At 37.9% G+C, this 12,372-nt stretch overlaps 1 protein-coding gene across 1 annotated transcript in view; it reads left to right on the top strand.

Annotated features, from left to right (window-relative positions):
• LOC120551213 (5-hydroxytryptamine receptor 3A-like) overlaps positions 1-10,633 on the top strand; it is a 20,931-nt gene extending 10,298 nt beyond the window's left edge. The window contains exons 9-13 of the mRNA XM_039788463.1: positions 2,807-3,017; positions 3,127-3,282; positions 3,438-3,523; positions 3,601-4,395; positions 10,277-10,633. Of these exons, the coding sequence (XP_039644397.1) occupies positions 2,807-3,017; positions 3,127-3,282; positions 3,438-3,523; positions 3,601-3,816 (669 nt within the window). The 3' untranslated portion in view covers positions 3,817-4,395; positions 10,277-10,633. The remainder of the gene's footprint in view (positions 1-2,806; positions 3,018-3,126; positions 3,283-3,437; positions 3,524-3,600; positions 4,396-10,276) is intronic.
• Positions 10,634-12,372: the final 1,739 nt, after the last annotated feature.

The following is a 12,372-nucleotide window of genomic DNA, read 5'->3' as shown; positions in this document are numbered from 1 at the left end:
CACAGAGGTGGAAAGTAAACGTTCTATTTTAAATTCCACCTCTGCGTGTCTTTAGCAAGTATAAGTACTTTACTGGAACTCACTACATTACAGAGGGGAGCATTGTTCTGTCACTCCACAAAAGATATATGACTGCTATATTTTGCAGATTTAAAATTTGGCCAAGTTAAAACAATAGGTGTCACATCAAGCATCCAGACACCGACTGTGCAAGATCAAAGAAATTGGAAATGTTGCATGGGGAAATATAGAGAATATAGAGAATACATAAATCAGTAAATGATTGCTAAGAAAAAAAAAAAGGGGGAAAAAAGTGAGTGATAGATAAATAGAAGAGTAAATAAGTTTAGTTCCACCCAGAGACTCCAAAAAGCTGTTTTTGGACACATAAGGCCAGACAACAGTCGGAGCCGTCCACTTAAACCTCAGTCGTGGGCACCTGGGTAGCTCACCTTGTGGAGCGTGCACCCATATGTGGAGGTGTGCTCCTCGACGCGGCGGCCACGGGTTCGACTCTGACTCGGCCCTTTGCTGCATGTCATTCCCCTTCCCCCCTCTCTCTCTCCCCTTCATGTCTTCAGCTGTCCTGTACAAATAAAGGCCTAAAATCTTAAAAAAGAAAAGTAGTTTTAAAAAAATAAAAAATAAAAACCTCATAGCAGCACTCCTCACACTTGCTCAGCTCATCTCACCCTGAACATTTCCAGAGAATAATCCAGCTCCTATCTAGGAGTTAAGTTGCAGAGCCGATGCTGTTTGCAGTGCCGATCCTGACCTCCCTGGGGCCCTAACCAAAATTCTGCTAAGGGGCCCTCCATCTGACCCGTGATGCCGTGAGCTATGTTAACCATTTGCCATTGCCACACAGTCACCAGTTCACCTGGGTCTGTGTTGCTAGTACTTGCTGAAGACGGCTGTGCTGTTTTTGTACTGGGTCTGTGCTAGTACTGGCTGTGGAGGCTGGATGTTTAACAACTGAGTCTGTGCTTGTACTGGCTGATGATCCAGCATCTCCTCTACTGACAAACTTAAGCATAGCACCTGCAAATTATAGATAACTCATTTTTATAAGCTGCATCCGACCCAATTAAATTGGCTCCCAATTTCCTTTTATACATTTTCAAATATAAAATACTATTTATACTATGGCTTGGCTCTTGTAATATTTAAATAGTGAACTAGTGATGCAGATATCAATAATCCCTGTGAGTGATATCAAGAATTAATTTTTGTACAAGTGAACATGTAATTCCTGATATCAAAAATAGACATTGGTAGGTAAAAATTAACTAAGGGGCCCTACTAGTAAAAATAATCAAGAATTCACATTGCAAATAGTAAAAAAATTGAATTCTTGATATCAAAAATGCATAAACTGTGAATGAATAAAAGCTAAAATGGCTTGCCATAGCATGTTAAAGTTTTTATTTATTATTATGCATGTTGAAGCAATTCTTGATTTATGGTTATTATTTACTGAGGGATGTGCATCCATATTGACCAGTTTGTCTAGCTAATCAACATTTTAAATTCAATATAGCCTATAAATCAATGTCAAATTGTCAATACATTGCTTTCCATCTTGCATAATTAGTGCAGTTGTTTAGAGTTTTTAACTACACGTTGTCTGAGACTAGATAATCAGTGTCTTAAAAGTATGTATAATGTGTACTTTGATGAGGAGTGCCATCATTCACGCCCATATATTGTAGCCTACAGTCTATCTGGTCTTCACACACATTTCTGCTTGAAAAATGCACGTTTCATTTCGTGCATGCGCCTAACGCATGATAACACACCAGACGCAGTTATCTTTTCCGAGCTGCAGTAAACAAACACTGTTGCACTTTGTTGTTTATCAAACGTAATAAATAATTGTATTTTACTCTCACTTTTGTCAGGCACAAAGTCACAAAACACAGCCCTGGAAGTGACTGGCATTAGCAGCTAGACACAGACCAAGAGATGCACTGCCTGCCTGCCCAGCTAGGTTAGCAAGACCGAAAAAAAACACAATAGAAATGTACATAAACATAACTTTACTTTGCGGACATCAAACTTGGAGAGGAGAGAACACAAGTTTACCTGATTGTTGTTCCCGCAATTCACTCTCATGGTGTTTTTTTTTTTTTTTTCCTCTTTTCGTGACCAGCAGGATAGTTTCGCTTTATTTTGTCATGGATGTTGTAAACATTAATTGACGCGCTATGACACGAGGGGGAGGCGGGGCCTCAAGTAATTTGCAGGGCCCTACGCAGCTTACGTAGTGAGCGTATAGGGCGGATCGGCTCGGGCTGTTTGTAGAGGTGAGCCCGTCTATATCACTTTGGTACAACAACAACTTCGGCACCATATCCATCTCTCATCGTTTTTTTTTTTACTTATTTGTAAGTACTTACTTACTTATTTTAAAAATATATATATTTAATTTTACTTTAATTAAAGTACTTCTTTTTTTATCAAAATTGTCGTACTTCGCTACATTTCAAGTTGCATCCATTAAAGAAATAAATATGTAAATCCTTTGTTTTCTCTTTTTTGTTCTTTCCTTCCTTTCTCACTTGAATTGATGTGAAAATATGAAAATTCCTAAAGACACATGGTTTCTGGTAACTCTGCTCTTCTTCTGAAAGAGTAATTTTACCTGAAAGAGTGCTTCTCGTACCACTGTAGACTGGGCAGGCTGGGACAGATTACCTTGTTGTTGCACTTGTTATGTACTACATACCTTTTAATACCTAGTGTTGCTTTAGTTTAGCCTTTGTACAATGTATAGATCAACCACCTGACCCATTTAATTTTACAGATCAACATGAAGAGGCGGTCTGCACTTTACGTGGTTAACTTCTTGGCCCCCATCATGTTCTTCTTTTGTCTGGACTTGGCCTCATTCCTGATCTCGGACAGCGGAGGAGAGAAGCTCAGCTTCAAGGTCACTGTGCTGCTTGCTGTCACTGTGATGCAGCTTATTCTCAATGAGATTCTGCCTTCCTCGTCAGACAGGATTCCTCTTATAGGTAAAGAAGCTCAGAGTTTTGCCTTTATCAAACTGCACTGGAACAGCACATAAACTGAGTCAGTGTTTGGTTATTCGTTCACATTAATGATGTTGCCTTCAACCCAAAGCGGTCTACTGCATTGGGATGTTTGGATTGATGCTGCTAAGCCTAATGGAGACGATTTTGGTGATGCATCTAATGGAAAAAGACTCTAAAGACCAAAGCCTGAGTGAGGACTGTGGGGACAAACAGGGCAAAGTCAGCTTCCGCAACTGTTGTAGAGGTGAGATTTACTACAACAAATATGGAAGTTTGTATATATTTATGATAAAAGACAGAAAGTCAGAACCTTAGAATTCTCTGAAACAGACAGGTGTAATACTAAGCCTTTAATCGTTTAAATATACATTAACCATTGTGTCTAATGCAACTTTTTAGATGTTAAGAAATTGACTCACGTCTGTCACATCTGTGATGTGTTTCCTGGTGAAACGCCATCTGGAATGCTGCCGGTGGCCAAAGAGGTTAGGATAAAAAAATTCTCAAATGTCAAAAAAAATTTCACCCAGATAAATAAAATACTTCCTTTCTGTTTTTTCAGGGTAGCAGCCTGACGGAGGAGTCCCATGCCTCAGATGAGCTAAGTGAGGCGGTGAAAGCTCTGACTCTGCTCCTTAGCAACAGGGAGGAAGAGAGGATGCCCGGCTACTGGACCAGAGTGACTAAAACAATCAACAAAATTTTCTTCATTTTCTATGTCATAGCTGCCTTTGTGTTTTTACTCTGTTTGTTTTTCATTTGGAAAGAAAACAGGTGATAATAATTCAGATGATTGAAAACAAGTCATTCTGCAGGTTCATTTGGGCTAGAGGTGAAGCTGTGCTGAAATAAAGTCTCTGCCCCCAATTTTGGTGTCACTAACCACAACCTTCTTCTGCATGAGCCAAGCTAATGATCAAAGGTGTACTTGGCTGTTCAGGTAGTATTCAATCCTTCAGTGGTATTGCAGCTGCCATTTGCATGTTTCACACACAGTGGTTCATATCAAACACACATGTTGTCTTGTCATATTCTAATACACTAATCTGCAATCAATGGGTAGATTTATGTCTTTGCTATGTAATAAAATATACACTTTTAGTTATCAAGCATGCAGGTCAAAATTACATGTTTTCCTAATCTTTATATGGGCAATTCTTATAATCCACCCCAAAACATTAAAGTGTGTACAATTCTAAATATGCAATCAAGTGCATGGAATTTCATATCATACATGTTCTCACAGCTTTGTTTTGTTCCTGCAGGATTCCTATCTAAGCTCTTTTCATAAAATTACATTCCTTTTAACCATTGCGCTAACATGACTAAAACAAATATCCAAAAATCGATGCAGCAGGTCCCTATGGAAGCTTTGTAACTGTTTTTTTAAAAATGTGTAGTAATTTGACTTGGCTTCTCCAGAGCAAAAGAAGTCAATCTACAACATTCTCTCTTCAGAACCGGTATAGAAAGCACATATCAGGACTGTTCCATTATGAATACATGAAGCAGAGTAATGCAGCTGTGTAAGAACACCACAGAACGAACACAATAATACCTGATAGAATAACTGTAAAACACATTAATTTCAGAATATTATAGATGTGTTTCAGAATGTTAAAGAAACAATAGACCAGTTTTAAATCTACACTACACAACACTACGTAGCTTTATAGCTATCAGACTCTGTAATAAACAATAACAACTAAAACAATTCTCTCTGTTTTTTCTTTGTGTGTGTGTGTGAGGGCGGTGAGAGTGAACCTTAAATCCTCAGTGGAGAACCTCAGCTGACCCTGAATGCCCTTAGGCCTGTCTCTTTTGTGGTTTTAAAGGGATGAATCATACAAATGGGGAGCTTTGAGACTATTTTGTCTCAAAAGCGTTCATGGCGTTGCACTCGTCTGTTCAAACGAAAGCTTAAATTAACACATTCACACACGGAGAGTTGTTGCTTGAAGTGGGCATGATTGTTGGATTGTCTGTTTCGCTAAAAGTTTTATTCATACTTTGACAAGACATAATGGAAGAGTGAGATGTATGCGTGTTTCTGTGAATGCTGATGGTCACTTTAATTCTTCAAATTGAATTTGTTAGACATTAGTTTCACCTTAAGAAAAACAACTGCAAATAGAACTGCAAATACTGACATTTTATTTTTATAACAAACCTAACTTTTGACAATTCTGTCAAGATGGCACCACAATGAGTTTTCATATTTATACTACTCTCTATATCATACACATTGGATCTTTAGTGTATTCACTCTATTCATATCATATCTTCAGCTGTTTATTCCATAGGCTTACAATCTCTTACTATTGCCATAACTGTAATCACATTCTGCACTTTCTATATTTATACACACACAACACACACACACACATATATATATATACACACACACATATACATCTTTCTGTATTCTTCAACACTGTAAATACTGTTCAAACTGATAATGCTGTACACAGTATATAGTGTTGGCTATTCATACCCATTACTGTATATTCCATTTTCATATTCCATATTTTTTATTAATTTTTTATTTCATAGCTTATACCACGTTCTTTTATTCCATATTTTATTTTGTGTATTAATCTGTAAATTACTTTGTACTTTACTGCTTTCTGCACTTTTAGTTAGATGCTAAACTGCACTTGTCTCAATACCTGTACTGTGCATTGACAATAAAGTTAAATCTAATCTCGCACTGCCAGACCCATCTCAAAATGTGTTAGAGTTTCAGAGGATGTAGGACCCAAATGCAGAGACGGACAGGCAGCGTGAGCTTTGAGGATTTAATAAACAAATAATAAGGCCCATACTAACAAAAGGTGTCCCAAGAACAGAAGGCAAATCCAAAAATAGGTACAAGCAGAATCCTCAAAACAGGAACAGGCAAAACACAGAACAGTAACAAGCAATCCACTGACACTGACAAGGAAAAACACCAAACAGCAAACAATAATCCGACAAGACACAAAGACAGAACCGAGACTAAATAAACCAGGTAACGAGGACTAACAAGGACCGGTGACACTAGGCTGGGCAAACAGGTGAAACAAATAAGACAATCACAAGGGCGGGAAAACTAAAGTCAGGAAGTAAAACTAGACAAGACAAGGGAAGAAACAGATTTCAAAATAAAACAGGAAACCGAAAACATACAACCATGACAAAATGAGGCTTAAAATCCAATCAGATATTTAAAGAAAAAAAAGATAAGATTCAATAGAACCTTTTTAAATTGTTGTGCAGCAGCAAAAAAGGAAAGAGTGTAAACAGACAAACATAATCGTGTATATTTATATGCATGTTTATAATTTTTTTAATGATTAATTAATTAATTCAATCATTTCCTATTTATATTATCCATCCATTAAAAGTATATAACACTCCAAAAGACTGACCAAAAAGCACAATAGATTTTCATTTTGAGGCAGTCAGTGCTTCCAAAAACACAGACTTTCCAACGTCTCTGAGCTTTTCAACTTACTACGCTTCCAATGTATTCTTGCTGACCTACACCACAGACTCCAGAATGAGGTAAAACAGCAAAGTGTTGAACCTGAAGGATAAAATCAGTGGTAATGAAGTGGACCTGAGTCTGTGTAACCTCACCGAGGTGCCAGTCAGAGAGCTGGTGAGTTAACGTTACTCATCGTCTCTGTTTGGGTATGAAACTGTTGAATAAATTAAACATTCATGGCATTATATGAATGTGCTTTAAAGTTAAACTTAAGGCTACCATGCTGTGGTTGCATGTTTGAAATGGTTATTATGTAGGCCTACAGTTACTGCTAAAATGAAATTGACCCATGCTATGGTTTATCCCAACAGGCTTTATTCACCAAAGCAACTGTGGTGGACTTGTCTTGCAACAACATTACCTCCCTTCCTGTAAGTACAACAAACGCTCCTTCTACACTAGAACAAGAGAATGTGAACAAATGACAAGGAATGTGAATCCGGCTTTTTGTTGGTGTCAAAGTACACTGAGATATACATTCTGCTTAAAAACATTGGACTACTATTTACAGATCTAACCTTGTATAGAAAAAGTATACACATACATATACATACTCAGGGTGGACATGAGTTGTAAGCAGTTCAACCATAGAGCGATATTATCCGTTCTGATTGTTTAATTTGAAGGCTCTTTAGAGGCCATAATAAGAGGAGATAAAACTATACAGACATAACTCAGAAGAAAATGTGCCACTAAATCTTTTGTTTTATCCCTTTTAATTACACTCAACAAAATTATAAATACAACAATTTTGTTTTTGGCCCCATTTTTTATGAGCTGAACTCAAAGATCTAAGACTTTTTCTATGTACACAAAATACCTATTTCTCTCAAATATTGTTCACAAATCTGTCTAAATCTGTGTTAGTGAGCACTTCTCCTTTGCCGGAGAAAATCCATCCACCTCACAGGTGGTAGAATCAAGATGCTGATTAGACAGCATGATTATTGCACAGGTGTGCCTTAGGCTGGCCACAATAAAAGGCCACTCTAAAAATGTACAGTTTTACTGTATTGTTGGGGGTCCAAAAACGAAAAAAAAAAAGAAGTTGCTGGATATTGGCAGGCCACTCTAAAATATCATCCACGACTATCACCTCATGTTGCAGCATGATAATGCATGGCCCCATGTTGCAAGGATCTGTACACAATTGCTGGAAGCTGAAAACATCCCAGTTCTTGCAAGGCCAGCATACTCCCTGGACATGTCACCCATTGAGCATGTTTGGGATGCTCTGGATCGGCGATACGTACAGTGTGTTCCAGGTCCTGCCAATATCCAGCAACTTTTTTTTTTTTTTTTTACCGCCTTGTTTTCGAACCCCCCCGGACCCTCCCAATACAGTAAAACTGCATATCTTAGAGTGGCCTGCCAATATCCAGCAACTTCTTTTTTTTTCCTTTTTTGGACCCCACCCCCCCAACAATACAGTAAAACTGCACATTTTTAGAGTGGCCTTTTATTGTGGCCAGCCTAAGGCACACCTGTGCAATAATCATGCTGTCTAATCAGCATCTTGATATGCCACACCTGTGAGGTGGATGGATTTTCTCGGCAAAGGAGAAGTGCTCACTAACACAGATTTAGACAGATTTGTGAACAATATTTGAGAGAAATTGTTCTTTTGTGTACATAGAAAAAGTCTTAGATCTTTGAGTTCAGCTCATAAAAAATAGGGGCAAAAACAAAAGTGTTGCGTTTATAATTTTTTTAGTCAATGAGTAGTTATTTGTCTGCATTAATGATGCTGCCTGCCCCACCCAGTGCTCTACTGCATCGCTCTCTGTTGCTATGGCAACAAACAACACACAGCTTCAACACGCCAGCCTTTCCCCGGCTCTTACCGGCGTGGTAAAAGCTATTATGCTATCTCAAGTTCAGATAACAGCTCTGACGTCTTGCACACATGTGGTGCCGTAGGCGGAGCCCGGTCACTCCCACACTATGTAAACAGCGGGAGCGAGCGCCCACTCTACACAGTCACTCCTTCCCCGGTCGTAGTGGGGACGGGAAGAGCTCTGACTCGATGACTGCCCCGCCATGCGTTCACAGCATAGCAGCCGCTCTCTGTTGCTATGTGAAGAAGGATTTTTCTGGTTCTGGAACCTCAGGCACTCAGGCCTCAGATTCTGATTCCAGTTACCTTACACTCTAAACCATCCCTCTTAAGCGTATTCGTTTGATGATCACTAAACTAGTGGACTGAAATAAAATACTGAGATGATTAGAATAAAGTTAACACTTTTAGTAAACAGTATTATAAGTTTACAAATACAAATACACATGCACATGCACATGCACATGCACATGCACATGCACATGCGCATGCGGGCTCACAAACTGAGGTTTCCAACACCTGCCAAGTCAAATAAGCAATTGTTACAAAGTTCCACTTTCTATTTATCCTTTCTGGGTGTCATCCTTCTCTTGTCATGCTCCATACCCACCCCAGGATGGCAGGGTGTATGTTCATTCTCCAAATGGGGTTGATGGAAACCCCTCGCATTCCTTCCTCCCCCTTCATGACCTCTCTTTGTGACCTTTTCAACCAGGCATAAACACATATATTTCTACCAGCTAGTCCTGACATTAATGTTGCAACAAAACCTTTCCCACAGAATACACAACATCACACATCAGGCACATGAGACACTTAACACTAAACAGAAACTGTTATCATCAGAAACACACACACACACTCGTCGTTACCCTGTGTCATGTGTCATGATCTGTTCTGCAACTTTAATTACCTTTTTTGTGTTCTTGCTTATCTGCATCCTTAAGCCATAAAGTCCTAAACTATTTTTATGACTTAGCTTAACTGTCTGTGCATCAGAGGTCTCTCGGAGTACAGCCACTTTCTCTGACTGAATTTCACCCAGATAAATAAAATACTTCCTTTCTGTTTTTTCAGGGTAGCAGCCTGACGGAGGAGTCCCATGCCTCAGATGAGCTAAGTGAGGCGGTGAAAGCTCTGACTCTGCTCCTTAGCAACAGGGAGGAAGAGAGGATGCCCGGCTACTGGACCAGAGTGACTAAAACAATCAACAAAATTTTCTTCATTTTCTATGTCATAGCTGCCTTTGTGTTTTTACTCTGTTTGTTTTTCATTTGGAAAGAAAACAGGTGATAATAATTCAGATGATTGAAAACAAGTCATGCTGCAGGTTCATTTGGGCTAGAGGTGAAGCTGTGCTGAAATAAAGTCTCTGCCCCCAATTTTGGTGTCACTAACCACAACCTTCTTCTGCATGAGCCAAGCTAATGATCAAAGGTGTACTTGGCTGTTCAGGTAGTATTCAATCCTTCAGTGGTATTGCAGCTGCCATTTGCATGTTTCACACACAGTGGTTCATATCAAACACACATGTTGTCTTGTCATATTCTAATACACTAATCTGCAATCAATGGGTAGATTTATGTCTTTGCTATGTAATAAAATATACACTTTTAGTTATCAAGCATGCAGGTCAAAATTACATGTTTTCCTAATCTTTATATGGGCAATTCTTATAATCCACCCCAAAACATTAAAGTGTGTACAATTCTAAATATGCAATCAAGTGCATGGAATTTCATATCATACATGTTCTCACAGCTTTGTTTTGTTCCTGCAGGATTCCTATCTAAGCTCTTTTCACAAAATTACATTCCTTTTAACCATTGCGCTAACATGACTAAAACAAATATCCAAAAATCAATGCAGCAGGTCCCATAGTTTGTAACGCATGCTTTCTTTTAAAAATGTGTAGTAATTTGACTTGGCTTCTCCAGAGCAAAAGAAGTCAATGTACAACATTTTCTCTTCAGAACCGGTATAGAAAGCACATATCAGGACTGTTCCATTATGAATACATGAAGCAGAGTAATGCAGCTGTGTAAGAACACCACAGAACGAACACAATAATACCTGATAGAATAACTGTAAAACACATTAATTTCAGAATATTATAGATGTGTTTCAGAATGTTAAAGAAACAATAGACCAGTTTTAAATCTACACTACACAACACTACGTAGCTTTATAGCTATCAGACTCTGTAATAAACAATAACAACTAAAACAATTCTCTCTGTTTTTTCTTTGTGTGTGTGTGTGAGGGCGGTGAGAGTGAACCTTAAATCCTCAGTGGAGAACCTCAGCTGACCCTGAATGCCCTTAGGCCTGTCTCTTTTGTGGTTTTAAAGGGATGAATCATACAAATGGGGAGCTTTGAGACTATTTTGTCTCAAAAGCGTTCATGGCGTTGCACTCGTCTGTTCAAACGAAAGCTTAAATTAACACATTCTCACACGGAGAGTTGTTGCTTGAAGTGGGCATGATTGTTGGATTGTCTGTTTCGCTAAAAGTTTTATTCATACTTTGACAAGACATAATGGAAGAGTGAGATGTATGCGTGTTTCTGTGAATGCTGATGGTCACTTTAATTCTTCAAATTGAATTTGTTAGACATTAGTTTCACCTTAAGAAAAACAACTGCAAATAGAACTGCAAATACTGACATTTTATTTTTATAACAAACCTAACTTTTGACAATTCTGTCAAGATGGCACCACAATGAGTTTTCATATTTATACTACTCTCTATATCATACACATTGGATCTTTAGTGTATTCACTCTATTCATATCATATCTTCAGCTGTTTATTCCATAGGCTTACAATCTCTTACTATTGCCATAACTGTAATCACATTCTGCACTTTCTATATTTATACACACACACACACACACACACACATATATATATATACACACACACATATACATCTTTCTGTATTCTTCAACACTGTAAATACTGTTCAAACTGATAATGCTGTACACAGTATATAGTGTTGGCTATTCATACCCATTACTGTATATTCCATTTTCATATTCCATATTTTTTATTAATTTTTTATTTCATAGCTTATACCACGTTCTTTTATTCCATATTTTATTTTGTGTATTAATCTGTAAATTACTTTGTACTTTACTGCTTTCTGCACTTTTAGTCAGATGCTAAACTGCACTTGTCTCAATACCTGTACTGTGCATTGACAATAAAGTTAAATCTAATCTCGCACTGCCAGACCCATCTCAAAATGTGTTAGAGTTTCAGAGGATGTAGGACCCAAATGCAGAGACGGACAGGCAGCGTGAGCTTTGAGGATTTAATAAACAAATAATAAGGCCCAGCTATACAAACCAAAGGTGTCCCAAGAACAGAAGGCAAATCCAAAAATAGGTACAAGCAGAATCCTCAAAACAGGAACAGGCAAAACACAGAACAGTAACAAGCAATCCACTGACACTGACACTGACAAGGAAAAACACCAAACAGCAAACAATAATCCGACAAGACACAAAGACAGAACCGAGACTAAATAAACCAGGTAACGAGGACTAACAAGGACCGGTGACACTAGGCTGGGCAAACAGGTGAAACAAATAAGACAATCACAAGGGCGGGAAAACTAAAGTCAGGAAGTAAAACTAGACAAGACAAGGGAAGAAACAGATTTCAAAATAAAACAGGAAACCGAAAACATACAACCATGACAAAATGAGGCTTAAAATCCAATCAGATATTTAAAGAAAAAAAAGATAAGATTCAATAGAACTTTTTTAAATTGTTGTGCAGCAGCAAAAAAGGAAAGAGTGTAAACAGACAAACATAATCGTGTATATTTATATGCATGTTTATAATTTTTTTAATGATTAATTAATTAATTCAATCATTTCCTATTTATATTATCCATCCATTAAAAGTATATAACACTCCAAAAGACTGACCAAAAAGCACAATAGATTTTCATTTTGAGGCA

This window comes from Perca fluviatilis, chromosome 21 (genome assembly GCF_010015445.1).
Source record: "Perca fluviatilis chromosome 21, GENO_Pfluv_1.0, whole genome shotgun sequence".
Lineage (NCBI taxonomy): Eukaryota > Metazoa > Chordata > Actinopteri > Perciformes > Percidae > Perca > Perca fluviatilis.
This window is presented reverse-complemented; position numbering and strand designations above follow the sequence as displayed.